The sequence below is a fragment of the Ricinus communis genome, chromosome 2, assembly GCF_019578655.1.
Source record: "Ricinus communis isolate WT05 ecotype wild-type chromosome 2, ASM1957865v1, whole genome shotgun sequence".
Classification (NCBI taxonomy): Eukaryota; Viridiplantae; Streptophyta; class Magnoliopsida; order Malpighiales; family Euphorbiaceae; genus Ricinus; species Ricinus communis.
In genome coordinates, this window is record NC_063257.1 from 5,175,418 (window position 1) to 5,191,360 (window position 15,943).

The 15,943-nt window shown below is 34.2% G+C and overlaps 3 protein-coding genes across 8 annotated transcripts; all 3 read left to right on the forward strand.

Annotated features, from left to right (window-relative positions):
- Positions 1–952: 952 nt before the first annotated feature.
- LOC8268409 (transcription factor bHLH30) lies at positions 953–2,299 on the forward strand. The gene is made up of 2 exons (XM_002513989.4): positions 953–1,561; positions 1,650–2,299. Exons 1-2 carry the CDS (start codon positions 1,331–1,333, stop codon positions 2,157–2,159), a joined length of 741 nt encoding a protein of 246 aa, XP_002514035.1. The 5' UTR covers positions 953–1,330; the 3' UTR covers positions 2,160–2,299.
- Positions 2,300–3,259: 960 nt separating this feature from the next.
- Positions 3,260–6,538, forward strand: LOC8268407 (beta carbonic anhydrase 5, chloroplastic). 5 transcript variants are annotated; one of them, XM_048371122.1, is made up of 10 exons: positions 3,260–3,502; positions 3,597–3,711; positions 3,875–3,927; positions 4,613–4,699; positions 4,806–4,900; positions 5,057–5,170; positions 5,259–5,312; positions 5,615–5,697; positions 5,790–5,892; positions 6,175–6,538. In XM_048371122.1, the coding sequence occupies exons 1-10, from the start codon at positions 3,487–3,489 to the stop codon at positions 6,373–6,375; spliced, it is 921 nt and encodes a 306-aa protein (XP_048227079.1). In that variant the 5' UTR covers positions 3,260–3,486; the 3' UTR covers positions 6,376–6,538. The 5 variants fall into 5 exon arrangements, with proteins under 5 accessions (XP_048227079.1, XP_048227078.1, XP_002514033.1 ...); XM_048371121.1 differs by having other exon boundaries at positions 3,261–3,502; positions 4,613–4,763; positions 4,852–4,900; XM_002513987.4 differs by having other exon boundaries at positions 3,265–3,502; positions 3,597–3,658; positions 4,602–4,699.
- A 584-nt stretch (positions 6,539–7,122) lies between these two features.
- Positions 7,123–15,284, forward strand: LOC8268405 (AP-4 complex subunit mu). 2 transcript variants are annotated; one of them, XM_048371012.1, is made up of 13 exons: positions 7,123–7,588; positions 7,857–7,951; positions 10,582–10,785; positions 11,336–11,452; positions 11,556–11,684; positions 12,087–12,216; positions 12,521–12,624; positions 12,717–12,821; positions 13,124–13,218; positions 13,853–13,940; positions 14,056–14,116; positions 14,215–14,288; positions 14,839–14,921. In XM_048371012.1, the coding sequence occupies exons 1-13, from the start codon at positions 7,531–7,533 to the stop codon at positions 14,866–14,868; spliced, it is 1,290 nt and encodes a 429-aa protein (XP_048226969.1). In that variant the 5' UTR covers positions 7,123–7,530; the 3' UTR covers positions 14,869–14,921. The 2 variants fall into 2 exon arrangements, with proteins under 2 accessions (XP_048226969.1, XP_015571597.1); XM_015716111.3 differs by lacking the exon at positions 14,839–14,921 and adding an exon at positions 14,956–15,284 and having other exon boundaries at positions 7,128–7,588.
- The last annotated feature ends 659 nt before the right edge of the window (positions 15,285–15,943 follow it).

Below are 15,943 nucleotides of genomic sequence, written 5' to 3' on the forward strand. Positions count from 1 at the left end.
ACGTTTCCCCTTCTCTCAGTAAATGTATATGTATCCAACTTGTTGCTGCTGCCTATTGTTCTTTGTGGAATTAGGACTCATTCCATTAGCTTCTGTTTTCTTTTATTTTGGGTTGCCAACACCGCGCACTGCACTCACTCACTCACTCACGTTCTAAGGCCATCTTTAGCGAGACTCTCTTCTGGCAAATCATGTTTGGTTTTGGTGCTTTCTTGGTCACAATTAAGATAGGGTTTCTCTCTTCTTCTTTTTTTTCTTGGTCTCAATGTTGACTTAACTAGGTTTTATTTATTCCTTTTTTTATTTATCGTGAGAATTGAGAAATGGAGATACTAACTTGAAGCTTTGGCTCAACTTTACAGAGCTCTTTAGTGATACTTATTGTTCATCCAGAATTGCAAAATAATATAAAACGGATGTAGTGAGAAATGTTTTCAATAAATCTCAATTTTTTAATTTGTAAATAAACTTATAAAGATATATAATTTTATAATAATTAGAGTCTTATTGTGACTATCAACTAGTATTGGTATAATTTTATAAAATGAGTTTAAAAAATGGCTATTTTGACAGCGATAATTTATTCGGAATAAAATTAAAAAGTAATTATAAATTTAAATTTAAATTTAATATATTATAGTACCTTCTTCTATGGTTTGTAATAATATAAGGAGTTATTTCTAATTAATTTTTCTATTAGGTTACAATAACATAACCTAATATTTTCTAAACAGCTGAAATAGAAAACAAACAAACATAAAACTTGCTATATTATTCTAGTCACTGTTTTATTATACTATTCGAGAAATACTATTTAATTAGTTAGTGAAAAGACAAACTTTAGAATTTTTTATTTTAATTTAGTTTATATTTAAGCATAAAAATGATTAATAATAAAACGAGAATAAATATGTTGAAAAATCATAATAATCCCTAAGATTAAATATATATATATATTGGCTAACCTTGCGCCATTTGTATCCTTACGTACGCTGGCACTTATAAAACCCACTCAACGGTCATCCTTTCCTTTCTCTGTCCTTGAACAATACTATGCCCCTAATTCCAGCAATTGAAGATAATAACAATCACTTTTACGAAAATTAGAAATAAAAAATATTATTATTAAGAAAAAAAAAAGAAAAAGAAAAAAGCAATAATAGAAAAAGGCATTCGTCTCTCTTCTTTTAGTTTCTAAAACTCGAGTCTCCAGCTAAAGTACCACTTTCAACTTTCATTTTTCAGTGTTTTCGTTTTCTGTTTATCTCTCCGTCCGTCTCTTCCTTTTTGTTCCGCAGCTTTCCTTTTCGTCTTTCTGTATCACAAAAATATGCTTCCTGCTGCTGGGCTGGATAATTATAACCAGAACGTTTATCTTCGAGAGCCATGCTTGGTCAACGTAATGGACGCTGGAGAATCAATTCTCAGCTCATCATCTTCAAGATCAGAAAAGAAATCTACGGACCCATGCAAGAGTCATAAAGAAGCAGAAAGGAGGCGCAGGCAACGTATCAATGCTCACCTCTCCACTCTCCGTACTCTCCTCCCCAGCACCACCAAGGTAATTTAGTTACCATCATACGCATAATTAATGGGCATTCTCAGATTTTTCTTTCTACTATAATAACAATAACAATAACAATTAACAGACAGACAAGGCCTCACTGCTAGCAGAGGTAGTGCACCACGTCAAAGAGCTAAGAAAGCAAGCCACCTCACAGGTCGCACGAGGCGGCGGGGAAACGGAACTTCCGGACCAACAGTACTGGCCATTTCCAGGAGAATCAGACGAGGCGAGTTTAAGCTACTGCGATGGTCCTGAATCAAAAACAATGAGAGTCAGTGTTTGCTGTGATGACAGGCCAGGGTTGAACCAGGAGTTAGCTGACGCGATTAGGTCGGTTCATGCCAGGGCAGTTCGGGCTGAAATGATGACGGTTGGTGGGCGGACTAAGAGTGTGGTGGTGGTGCAATGGGGTACCGGCGGTGGTGGTCGCGGTGGAGAGGAGGATGTGGGAGTTTTGAGAAGGGCGATAAAGAGTGTTGTGGAGAATCGAGGGGCGGGTTCTTCTGGGCCGGGCCTTCTGGCCCATGGAAATAAACGGGTTCGCGATTATGGTGATGAGTTTGGAATTAAGAAGAATGAACGTGTCATTTGATTTTTTTTTGACGTGATTATTTTACGACAAAAAGACTTACCTAATTATAAATGTATGATAAATATTAATTTTGCTGGTATATTTTGTGAAAAATACTTTCCTAATTTATATTTATTTTATTTAGCGGCAGTTTATTGATAGCTAAGTTAAATATTACTCAGTTATCTCCTCGTCATCAGATGCTTGACCAGCTACCAGAGTACCTTTGATGGCTAGAGCAGCTGCGTGATGAGCTCTAGCCGCCATTTCTGGCGTAGCATAAGCACCGACCAAGCCATATTCTTGTGGGAGTCCTATGATTATCAATTTCTTCATTAGATTGTTTTAGTGCTAATTTGGCACTGCATGCATATATGTTTAGCAATTTCAAATTTTATTTGATTTTTTATATTTCCTAATTCTGTTTTTCTTTTTCTTACTTATTCCTTAAGAAGATATAATTTACTCAATAATTTAATTTCAAAAACCGTCTATTAGTAAATAAAAAAATTGAAATGATGACTCTGCATATAATAGTTTAGTATGATATATTAGAACTATTATTTAGATAAAACTTAAGAAATATGGATGAGTTATTTCCCTTGTTGGTTCTTGGTTTAATAAAAATTACTCTTGAAATCTAATCCATCATTGGTTTACCCATTTTCTTCTTTTTCTTAAAAAATAAAAAGTTAAATCTTTTAAAAATCAAATCAAATTAATTATAAATTATCAAACAAATATTAACTTGCCAATCACATAATTTTTAATTTTTATATATTTATTGTTATAATAATTATAAAATAAATAATATTACTTTTATAAAATCATAGTTAAATTTTATTACTTTTCTGAAATTATAATTCAATAATATTAATAATATTAAAAATAAATAAATTTAGTTATCATTCAACCAAATAATATACAATCATTTACATTTTTATTATTCTGCCTTCCTATTCTTATTTTCAATTTGAACCAAACCAGATCTATTCAGACACATACCCCCGAGATAACTATGGAACAAGACGAGGGACCCAAACATGAGTTTATTCCCATGTTCCCGTTCCCATATAAAAGGAAGAAAGAGAAACAAAAGTTGTGCATATCCCAAAAAGATGGGATAGCCATATAATTCTTTTTGCATTTGGATAAGCTTGCCTCGTGTACTTCACCCTCTCAATCAATCATCCAACAATTTATTTAAACAACCAAGTAAAGCAACCACCTTACGGAAGTCGATAAGACCAAAAGAAAAAAACACAATAATACCAAATGATTTATAATGGGGGCTGATTTCAGTTTCTGGTTTCTGCAAGTGTTTGTACAGTAGTACTAGAGATCAATCATGGTCTGGCTAACCCGTAAGCACCAACTACCTTCATTTTTGTTTTCTTTTCTCAAATCAGTTTACGAATTTGGTAATCTCGAGTTCAAAATATGCTTCTTATATTACAGGATCAAGAACTTATCCGATTCTTACGACAACTGTAGCTGCTCTCAGACACAGATACAGCTCAGTGAGTCTTTTTGCACATCTTCTTTCTGCTGAGCGTTTACCTAAATTATTTGAGTAAGGATATAGGTGTAAAATCTTATTACTTAGCAGGTTTATAATTATATGGGAGACATGACATCATTTTTAATGACTTCTGTCTCTGTAATGTTAATATTTTATTAGTTATAATCGCACGATTTGACCCATTTATACATGGATTATTTTTTCTTTTGGGTAGGAGAAGATTGCCAAAGTTAATGGTACTCGAAAAGGATTGCTCTCTTCGGACAAGTAAGCTCTGTCGAAATAAAGCTCAATTAGTTCTGTGTTTCTATGTTAGAGTTTACTGTAAAACCCACTGAGTCTTGGGCAAATAGTAATTTACATGGAAGTTAATCCAGGTTTTGAAGTTTCACTGGGGATTTTGGTAATCGGGACTGCTGTCAGCTTTGTCAATTCAATTTACTTGTTTGGTGTCCCACTTTATACTTTACTTTAACCATATCTCATAATTTTTTGTAGCAATCAGAATTGCTGTCTCATGAGCTAGTAATAATTGATCTACTGGTCCAATAAAAATTTCTGATGTGTGCATTCTGATGCACCAAAGAAAAAACAAAGCAAACACTACAGCAATAATGCCACTCATATCAGAAGCAATTTTTCCCACTGTTGTTGACTGTCAAAAGTTATGACTGTATACGACCACAGAAATAATTGAATTCCTTTTTCTTAGTATTTCTGATTCCAACATTCTTTCGTCGCTTTCAATCTGTTGTTTTTCTGCATTGTAATTTACTGATCACTAATCTCCTTCCCAATTAGTAATGCAACTATTGAAAACCAGCTGGCTGAATATTTGCTCTCTGCATGATTAAATGATGTTAATATTGCTTTTAAGTGTTGATATGTAAGTTTTTTTTTCATTTGCCTTGCGGTTTTATTAATTTTATGTTCATCTTTAGAGAAAACCCAGTTGTGAGATTGGATGCTTCAATCAGTTCCCTTGGACTTGTTCAAGAACTCACAAGTAGCAATACACAGAATGTATCCAAAACTGATGGTGGGCTGGACTTGTTTGATGATATGAAAAAGAGGTTTCTGAATTTCAAGGAACATAAATATTTGTAAGTATGCATGCAATTGAGGGGATTTTATATCGCTTTCAGGATTTCTGCTTGCCTTGAGTATTCTCAGTGACATGCTTTTGAACAGAAAAGAAGCAGAGAATTTCAAAAATCTTGCTGAATTGCAATCACCGAAGGTGATAAGACAAATTTGCTTCTGTTTACTGCTTCTAGATAGTTTGGTACTCTAGAAAGCCATTCTCCTTTTTCTGATGTTAAGCCCCATTGTCCTGGATTGTGCATAAAATGCAAGTAAACTTGTATCGTTCTTTTCAAACTGACAACTTGAACAGTTTATGGTGATTGCTTGTGTAGACTCTAGAGTTTGCCCATCTAACGTCCTTGGATTTCAACCTGGAGAAGCTTTTATGGTTCGAAATGTTGCAAATATAGTCCCCGCACTTGAGGTATTGATAATTATATTATGCTTCTCAACTTCAATATAGCCTTCAACTACAAGTATGACTTAGTTAATTTCGTTCTTTTCCTTCACAGAATAGACCAACAGAAACAACTGCTGCCCTTGAGTTTGCTGTAAATACTCTTGAAGTAAGTGGGTTTGCAATTACACATCTACCTACTGTTTTAAAATGAGATGGAAACAATTGTATTCCTGAGGCCATATATATATATATTATATATGTTGCTGCAAGCGATGCTGCCACTTGAACTTTGCCACATATATTTCTTGTAAAGATTTGTCACAGCCTTTCACATAATGAGAACTTGTGGCCTAGGTGTGTTTACCATTGTTATCAGTTCTTTTAGATCGTGTGCTTCGAATCTTCCATCCGCTTTATATGACTAATGACTTGATTTTGAACATGCAAAATGGTTGTTAATCCTTGCAGGTTGAAAATATATTTGTTATTGGCCATAGTAACTGTGCAGGAATTCAAGCTCTAATGAGTATGAAAGACGACAATAAATCCAGGTACTGTTAAAAAGCTTTCCGCTTTCCCCACTTAATTGTTTGGTGGGTTCTTGCTTAATTTTCTTATTGCTTTACATTTCTGAGTGTTGTAGCTTTGTTGAGAAGTGGGTTGCTACTGCCAAAATTGCCAAGTTAAGAACAAAAACTGATGCCGGTGGCCTTAGCTTTGATCAACAATGCAAACATTGTGAGAAGGTGCGCTCAACTTATCTATATTCTCCTGATAGGAAATTTTTGAGCATCCTCAGACCCAGTATCCAATTTCTCTAACATGCATTGCATAATTTGCCAAATCATAGCTGCTAATGTACTTGATAATTCTGTTCGTCTACGTGGAAAAAGAGAAGGAAAGAATAAGAGTGAAACAAATATTTATAGAGAACTGGTTTTTCTCTTGAGGTCATCTAAGATATATGAAAGTATAATGAGTTTATGACTGAGTTGCTGCTGAAGTGATATTTATTCAAATTGTTACAGGAATCTATCAACTGGTCGTTGCTGAACTTACTAACATATCCATGGATTGAAGAACGGGTGAAGAAAGAAACACTCTCTATTCATGGAGGGTACTATGATTTCTTAAATTGCACATTCGAGAAATGGACTCTTGATTTCAATGGAAGCAGTGTTGGCCATGGCGGCAGATTCTCAACCAAAGCCACAGAATTGTGGAGTTGACTGTTGAAGTGTTGGGTTTACTTGTATTTGCATCTTCCTTCATCCCCAATAGTTGGATTCCACCTTTGGTCCATTGCAAAAGACCGTACTCTGAATTATTTTAACCTGTAAATATGCCGTTACAGGGCAGTAAATACATATACAAACACTACTTTATCTTTTATTTAAATATAAATATACATGCAACTAAAATACAAATAATTATTATTATTTTTTGTTTTCTGGCAAATTCTTCAACTTTTAGACCAGATCAAATGAATATGAACAGAGCTCAAATCTAATTTGTGTCTGTTTTTCTATATTGTATAAGGAAAAGTAGTTTAACTTCCAGTTTTCTTTTACATGCGGAAGAATCGCAAATAATTGCTTTAATGAAGAAAATGTGAAATCTAAAATATCATAATTTATAATTACTTTAACAAAAAAAATGTGAATTCTATATTATGACAACTTATAATTTTAAAATATGTTAATTTACAGTGACTCTTAATATTTTATATTTTTATATAATGAAATTTATAAAATATGAATTAAAATTATAGAAATATTTAAAATGTAATTTTTATAAAGTATATATTAAAATATTCTTATATAAATATTTTAAGATTATTTTTATATAAATTTATTTAAATTTTATAATTAATAAACATATAAAAATACTGAAAATACTATAAATTGTGATATTTTAAAATTTATCAAAAAAATATAATTAATACAAATAAAAAAATAATTTTTTATTTATAAGAGGAAATCTCAGTGGTGTGAAAATTGGGCTAATTTCTTTTTTAGAGAATTGTGGTTTATTTTTGGAGATTAACGGGCAATGATAACTTTTATATTTTTAGATAAATTAGCATATTTGTTATAAAATTATAGTGCATATAATTATTAATAATACCATTTTGGTAATATTAGCAATTCTTGTGAAGTTGGAATAATTCTTTTTAAAAAAAATGAAATTCGACAATTTTTTATTCCTTTTTCTTTTTTAATAAAGTAATTATAACCATGTTTTTGTTTAGCTCTGTTAGCACACAAAAGAACAAATCGCCCAACCATAGTTAACAGAGACACGGATTCAAAGTACAGAGAAGAAGAAACTGAAGCAAGAACAATAACAAGTACAAGAACAAGAAGCTTCAAGAAGAGAAAATCATGATCTCTCAATTCTTCGTTCTCTCTCAAAGAGGCGATAATATTGTCTTTCGCGACTGTAAGTTCTCTTTATTATATATTCACCGGATCTGTCATATCTCTTATATAATCCTCGACGATATAGCTTCGTACTACTCATACTAGCTGTACCTGTGGCGATTAATTTTGGATGCCACGGATCCAATTTTCCAGTTTTTATTCATAGCTGATCTAGAATAGTTATTCGCAGTTTGGTTACAGGTCGATCATTTAGGTTTTTATTCACTGTTCAAATAGAATTAGGTCGTGATTTAGAAGTTAAGAGCTCTGTTTAATTGTAATGGCAGATCGCGGTGAAGTACCCAAAGGAAGTGCTGAGATATTTTTTCGGAAAGTGAAGTTTTGGAAGGAAGATGGACAAGAAGAGGCGCCACCTGTCTTTGTAGGTATTATTATGTGTTTTTTTAAGGTTCTTTATTTACATGCTATGACTTTGTGTTAAGTTAAAGAATCTATTCCTTGTTTATTAATCATGAGGCAAAAATGTGTTAAGTTCTCTGTTAAATGTTCTTAGTTTTGTTTAAGTAACGGCTGGTATTGTTCTAGTGTATATAAAAAGAGATTCATTAGCATCTGCAAACTTAGATGCAAGGGGGATGTCGTGTCGGTGAATGTGATGCAAAACTTAAGGATGAGTTAACTAGAAAAGGTTTTGACCCACTTAGAGTGCATATATTATGAAATAACAATAGTCATTCAAGGTCTGCAGTTGTTGAATTCAAGAAAGATTGGATGGCTTCAAGATGCAATCATGTTTGAAGAAGATCTTGAAGATAGATTTTGCATGCCAATAGATAGCATAGAAAACAAAAAAGACCCTAATGGCTTCCTGTAATCCGATATCTGCACAAATTTAGGAATAAAGCTGTTTTAAGATTTATTCTTCTGCAGAGTTCTAAAATTTTTAATTTGTTCCTTAATCATTATCATGGAGTGATAATCCGAGTAGAATTTGGTACGAAAGCTGGAAGTCAAGGGCCAACAAAAACATGCTATAATAACAAAAATTGAATTCCCTTGTACATTTATGGTTTGTGTTGGACTCATCAAACTTTTGGTATTAGTTAGAGTATTCTGATTATATCTTTTACTGCACAAGATTTTCCTATTTGTCATGCATGCCTAAGGAAAAGTGGAACATGACAAGGTCCAAACTGAAAGGAAAAAGATTGGACACTTGTGTTTTTTTTTTTTAGGATTTGTTAAAATTAAAGGTTGAGTATTATCGCTTTGTTGAGGATTTGTTAAAAGAACATGATGATCATTTGAAAAGAATTGCACAATTCTATTCTTTTAACAACAATAACAAAAAGGTCGTGCCGAGGTTATTGTGGAAAGGCCATCCTCTGCACTTGCTGCTAGTTATGAAGTTTTAATCAAGGAGAAATTTGTAATTTCCCTACAAGTGCTAGACAAAAGCATTTTCCTGGTCAATCAATGAGAAACACATGCTCAAGAGGAATAAAAGTTGGTAACTGTGAAGATCCACTTTCTGAGGTTATTGTTTTACTCGGGGGTGGGGGGGAATCTAGCTTCCGGAGGGTAGTATATTAATACTTCTAAGAGGCTGGTGGAACAGGAGGAGGATTGCTATTGTTATAAGTAGAATGTGGAAGACCAAGATTGGCAATGTTATTCTATGATCTACATCTGTGACAAACTGTTGGTTGATCATGAACAACTTATCTTTTCCTTTCAACTAATTTTGGAGGACTATGTCAGCAGTTGCAATTTGCTCGATCAGTAGAACGATATGGTGTTAGTTGGATCAAAAGTTTAAATTAAAAACTGCTTCCAAAAGCTTGCTTCAGTGTTCAGTTTTGCGAAAAAGTTAAGCAGTGAAGTTCTTTCTATGATGACATCTTATGATCATATTGAGTTGCCATGGATGCTTGATAATGATGGTAAGATGGTTTGTAGATAATACATCTTCTCTATCACTGGGTTCTTTTGAACATTTTGTCCATGAAGAAAGTATCAAGATGGCTGCACCGAGAGATTGGAGACATTTGTCAAAACTTCAACCTTTTCTTTAAGGGGAAATTTTAGTAATATGAATTGAAGGTTCCCCTTTGATTTAGTTACTGGTATGTTCTATCAAAAGATTATGATGGGTTTATTAATCTTCTGTGAGGAGCTAGGACTACTCTATATTGGGTTTCAGGGAGTGCAAATAAATGGGTATGGACTTTGGTGATGTGCTTTGAGTCTACTTTTGTTTGAGGTTTATAAATGAGGGTTGATGTACATATGGTTGTTAGTGATTGATTACAGAAAATAAATTTAGAGTTCATTCTCAAATATACGGCCCAGTGGCTGAGATTTGGTATTTCCACCAGAAGGTGTAAGTTTCGCATCATAGGTTGTAGGGTTTATGGGTTGGATGAAGGCTTCTCTCCTTTATGTGATTTACTAGTTGACTTCAAAGAAAAAAATGAAGTGGGAAGACATCATAGTTGAATATTATCACTTCCTTCTTTTTTCCTCTTTCTAAGGTTTATTTTTTAATTCTTATGTCATGAATTTTGAGCCATCCTCACATATGCTTGCAGAAAGCTGATCTGACATTGGTTCCAGACGAATGGAAGATATCCCAACACTAAGTCAATACTCGTACTAAGAGATTTCCTATTTTTCTTTTTTCACTAGTCTAAAGATGTCCTATTTTCTTTTTTAGATACTGCAATAACCAAGTGAAGTTCCGGACTATATCAAATAATATTTAAGAATGTTACTTGGATGGCTTTTCCTTTTTTTTTTTTTTTTTGAGTGTTTTAGCATCTATTGTGTTGCTTTTATTTTTGCTGTATCGTCTTCTGAAGGTCGTATTTGAATGCGATAGTTTCTTTATATGATGTCATTAATTTTTCTCTTGTTATGTTACTTTTTACTTTACCTATATTGTTTATGCAGTTTTGTAGATGTTGTGGGTGTACATGTATATATAGATTGTGATAGCCAATATCTTTATCTTGGGCAATATGCTAACGTCTTTCTTGTTATATCAATTAGAATGTCGATGGGGTGAACTACTTTCATGTTAAGGTTGTTGGATTATTATTTGTTGCAACAACAAGAGTTAATGTGTCACCTTCTCTGGTGTTGGAACTCTTACAAAGGATTGCACGTGTCATCAAAGATTACCTTGGAATTCTCAATGAAGATTCTTTGCGCAAAAACTTTGTGCTTGTCTATGAATTGCTTGATGAAGTGATAGTAAGTTCTCTTATCATGCTGCCTATCCTTTCTCGTGTCATGTTTTTGGAGCACACATGAAGCTTTTCTGTTGTCTCTTCATAATCTGTCCCATTTGATAGTGCGATTTCATCTAAATCTGAACCTAAGTCAATTGTACATCTCATAGTTCCTTTTTGCTTTTTGGTTGAGCTCTTTATTCTTTCTGTGAAGTTTGGAAATATACTGCTTTGTTTCAACACATAATTTACTCATGTTGTTGAAGGGAGCCTTCTCTATAGACAAACAATTACTCCAGTCACCCTTTGAATTGTTCATCATCGAAATTTACATCCCCTTGCCTTTGCTCATTCCAGAAACTCAAAATGCCTCATGAGTGGATTCTTACGTGGCTCTAGCATTATTCTGTACCTTGTACCAATCCATATAAAAGTTGGCGTAACATGTATTTGCTTATTGCTATTTTTACAAGTATATATGTTCTTTCCTTTAAGTTTTATGTAACTTAGCTGAAGCATTACTGTTTGGGAAGTTTTATGTTAGACTTACAATTGTGTTGTTACTGCTCCAGGATTTTGGTTATGTACAGACAACTTCCACTGAAGTGTTAAAGTCCTATGTATTTAATGAGCCAATTGTAGTTGATGTTGGACGTTTGCAACCTATGAACCCTGCTGCCATTTTTATGGTATAATTTGATCTATCTTATTATACTTAAGTGATACTCACTTTATACAGATTGTTGATAACATTTATCTTGCAATTGATGGTTAGAGTTTCTATGAATGCAGCAAGGGACCAAAAGGATGCCAGGTACAGCTGTAACAAAATCTGTTGTAGCAAATGAGCCTGGAGGTAGAAAGAGGGAGGAAATATTTGTGGATATAATCGAGAAAATCAGTGTCACATTTAGCTCTAGTGTAAGTATTCCTTATTCATTTGTGAACATCAGGGTGACATTCATTTAGTTTCATATGAAACTGTAGTGATATTACTCGGTTGTCCCTAGAAAAGCCGGAACTTGAATTAAGGAATATATGGTTATCAATAGCATTATTCCGACAGGTGGAAAAAGTCTGTACATGATTGATAACCATGTTCAATTGACTTAGCATTTTTTGCAGCAATGCATCGAAGTTATTCGCTGGATCACTTTTTAACAATTCATTATCTCGATCTTGTATGTGATGCACTTAGTTATATTGAGGTTTTATCAATTTTATTCTCCATTAAACTCATTTATGAACAAGGTTATGTATTCTGGATCACTTGTCTTATTTCACTCTGAAAGCATTTGTTCATCTATAACTTTTTCTTGGCAGGGCTATATACTGACATCTGAAATTGATGGCACCATCCAAATGAAGAGCTATCTTTCTGGAAATCCAGAAATTCGATTAGCCCTTAACGAGGACCTGGGGATTGGAAGAGGTAGTGGGAGATCGGTATATGGTATGTTTCTTGTTAATTGGCTATCATGCTAATGCATGTATCATTACCTTGAAACATTAAAATTTCATGATTCTGGTGATTTTGCTAAAAGCATACTTGGCATGCATGCAGTAAAAAAACAATACTTTAGGAGTTAGAATGTTTTATCTAAGTGGCTATTAGGCCATGCTGCTGCATGATTACCTTGAAGCATTAAAATTTATTGCGGTTCTTCCACCAAGTGCATACTTGGGCATACTCTCTCTCTCTCTCTCTCTCTCTCTCTCTCTCTCTCTCTCTCAATTGGTGCTACATGCTGTAACAGATTATAGGAGTTCATCTGGATCAGGAGCAGTGATACTTGATGATTGTAATTTCCATGAATCTGTACGTCTTGATAATTTTGATCTGGATAGAACTTTGACTCTGGTAAGTGAAATTAAAACAGTACAAGTTTAAATATGTTTAGTTGAAGAGTAATGCCTTTTGTTTCTTAGATTGGCACTTCATATACTTGTCAGGTACCTCCAGATGGTGAATTTCCTGTCATGAATTATCGTATGACCCAGGAATTCAAACCTCCTTTTCGCATTAATACCTTGATTGAGGAAGCAGGAGCCCTTAAGGTGAATTTTATCTTCCTTTAGGGTACTATGCTATGCTGGATAATGCAATAATTGAGCAAATATAGCAACATTTATTAAAATGTCCATCTTGGCAATGGGACATGATGCTTCTTAGCATGATATTTCTTTTGTGGTAATATTGCTTTTGTTTGTAATGAGAATCAAATATAACAAGATTATCATTGTAAGATATGTACTAAATAATCGGCCTTACAAATAGCTTTCAAGCTGTTTTCCAATCACCATTTTTATGCATCTTTTATAATGATGCTGCTTTTCTATATGTTTTCTGGTGCTTATAGGCTGAAGTGATTCTTAAAATATCAGCTGAGTTTCCCTCGAGCATTACTGCAAACACAATTAACATTCAGATGTCATTGCCTAAATATACTACTAGGTATGCTTTTACATACTCTCTTCTTTGGTGAGGTAAGCAGAAGATATCCTTTGAGCATATCTAGGGCCAGCTAAATCACATTTTTTCTGAAAAATTATCTTATATTCATGTGATTTTCTGGTTCTCTACATGTTTCCAGTGGAGTTATTAATGTTGCATAACTTGTTTGGAAGTTAAAATCTCAGCTTTCTTAGTTCATCAGTGTAGCAATCCAGTGTATTTCTGGATTCTATAATACAAATTCTGGACGAGCTGTTCAAACTGTGGGTATGTTAATGGTGAGAGATGATAGAGACATTTTAAACACAGTAAAGGGAAAGCAAACTCTTGTCTGCCTTGTTGTAATGTATTCGCTAGTTAGTTGTTAAAAAGAAAGACTAGGTTGTAAACTGTAAGGATTTATTGCAAGAGTGGTGGACTTAATAGTCGACTTTGCAGCAAGTTATTGAACCTTGTAGAAATGGCCAGATCTGGATGATGGTCAGTCTGCTTTTAGCATGTAAAAGGATTTGTGAAATATTTCTCTTATTTGGTTTTTAAGAGTATCAACAGACTTCTCATGCTGCCTGCTGAATATTGTGTCTATTTTGCCTGGATTATGTTTTTAACTAAAGTTTCAGCTACTCTTTTACAGGGCTACTTTTGAGTTGGAACCTGGAGTATTTGGGCAAACAGCAGATTTCAAGGAAGCAAATAAGAAGCTTGAGTGGGGATTAAAGAAGGCAAGTACTTCATAAATTTGCCATACTTGGTTTTTACAAAATTCTCCTTTTCAATAGAGTTGCTAATATGCACTAGTTAAAATAATATTTAACTTGCACGTGCAATGTGAAGCAGATTGTTGGTGGATCTGAACATACATTACGTGCAAAGCTGACTTTTTCACAGGAATTGCATGGTATGGGTTTATAAACCATTTGCACTAAGGCCAGCGTCAGTTTGTGGTGTTTTTCACTTCACTTGGTTCTAGACAAAAACCTTTCTTGCTTGGTGCAGGCAATATCACAAAGGAGGCTGGACCTGTCAGCATGACATTCACAATACCAATGTACAATGCTTCTAGGCTTCAGGTAACTCGTGAACTTTCCTGCTTCACTGCAAGTATGTTAGGGTAATCAAATTATTAGAAGTCTTTTGGTGCACAAAATGCTCCTCAGCTCGTGCAGGGGGTAAGGAGGGGTATGGGCCCTTGTGATTGCAGACTTCCCCCCTGCATTTTGGAGAGAGGCTGTTTCCATGCCTCTAACCTGTGACCTACTGGTCACCAAGGTTTGCAACTATTGTACATCTGTTGTACTAGGTCTCTCAGATTTACTCCTACAATATCTCACTTCCACTCTCCTGTTTGCTGGACAATTTCCCAGTGGGTTAGGCCAGGATGCGTGAGTATTGGCATTTGTTTCACAACATTATTTGGAATGTGCATTTCATAGTCAAAAAACATGGAACTGGAGCCTGTATTCTCATTTATTTCCCCTCTCCTTCCCAGCACAAATAATTCTAGTGGATATAAAAGAGATGGGGAGTAACCTGTCTTTTCCTTCTCGTATAATGTCAAAAAACTTGGCTATGTGTTCTGCAAAGGCACTTTATATTTCTGTGCTGTATCTCTTGCCGCGGGAGCTAATTTTACATGGAGCGTATAACTGAAGCTTAGAGCACACTTTAACCTTTTTCTTAGAACTCCTTAGAGTGACTTTAAAGACACTCTGTGCCCTCTATGGTTCCTTGATGCAGGTGAAGTACTTGCAGATTGCGAAGAAGTCGAACACCTATAATCCGTATCGATGGGTGAGATATGTTACTCAGGCCAATTCTTATGTTGCTCGGATATGAGTCAGTAGTCTCCTGTGTGCTTCTTGTTCATCCTGATTTTGTAATGTTACTATTTTTAATTTTCTTCAATGTGCAATACATTCTTCCCCTAGAGGTAAATCTGTCAATTTGAGGCGTTGTATTAAAAAGGAACAACTATGTGTTGCGGACCACTTGGGAATGGTTTTGATGTTGCCATATGTAGGATGTCGTTTGTTAAAATTTATCATCCAAAGAACCCTTTTAGGACATGCACATGAATAAAGCATGGGTTCAAGATGGAAAGTGAATCCCATGCCTGACTTTTTGGGCCTTTAAATAGGCACTACTTAATTGCTTGTGCCGTTGGCGATGCACACTGAAAAAGCAAAAAAAAAAAAAGAAAAAAGAAAAAGAAAAGAGAAGTGTCCTCATTCGCTAATCCAGGGATGTCGGCCGGTGGTGCTATTGCCAGACTAATTGAAACTTTGGTGGATTTAGACAAATTTTTGCAGTGTGTTGATATGAAACCATTGAACTAAAAATGCTCCTTTCCCATTGTTTTATGATTGCAACATGGGTACTCGTTTTCTTTTTTCTCTACTCTCAAAATATCATACTATCTCTCGTAGCTTCCAATCTTACGTTTCTAGTTCGCTACTTGTGTGTTAGTTTTTTATGGTTTTGCTTCTTAATTTCTACCAACCGGAGTTGCTTGAAGCTTGTTTCAATGAAAATTTGCTTCAGCTTTTTTAATTAGACTTTAATTAATAAATATAGCTGAAGCTGCATAAAGTTTGAGATTTTAGATTCATGAATTGGTCTGTTAACAGGGTTATAAACTAGCTTGGGAATATAGTATTAATGATTTTATATTTACTTTATATTTCTATACATCTTAGATACAGAATTATCTATTCAAGCTTAGTTG

Bases quoted from the DNA above. Each gene is read 5' to 3' on its own strand.
- LOC8268409 (XM_002513989.4), top strand. From the start codon at position 1,331: ATGCTTCCTGCTGCTGGGCTGGATAATTATAACCAGAACGTTTATCTT. The intron at 1,562-1,649 runs GTAATTTAGTTA...AACAATTAACAG, and splicing joins TCCTCCCCAGCACCACCAAG to ACAGACAAGGCCTCACTGCT.
- LOC8268407 (XM_048371121.1), top strand. The intron at 4,764-4,851 runs GTAAGTATGCAT...GCTTTTGAACAG, and splicing joins TTCAAGGAACATAAATATTT to AAAAGAAGCAGAGAATTTCA. The intron at 5,893-6,174 runs GTGCGCTCAACT...AAATTGTTACAG, and splicing joins AATGCAAACATTGTGAGAAG to GAATCTATCAACTGGTCGTT.
- LOC8268405 (XM_015716111.3), top strand. From the start codon at position 7,531: ATGATCTCTCAATTCTTCGTTCTCTCTCAAAGAGGCGATAATATTGTC. The intron at 12,217-12,520 runs GTATGTTTCTTG...ATGCTGTAACAG, and splicing joins TAGTGGGAGATCGGTATATG to ATTATAGGAGTTCATCTGGA. The intron at 13,219-13,852 runs GTATGCTTTTAC...ACTCTTTTACAG, and splicing joins TTGCCTAAATATACTACTAG to GGCTACTTTTGAGTTGGAAC.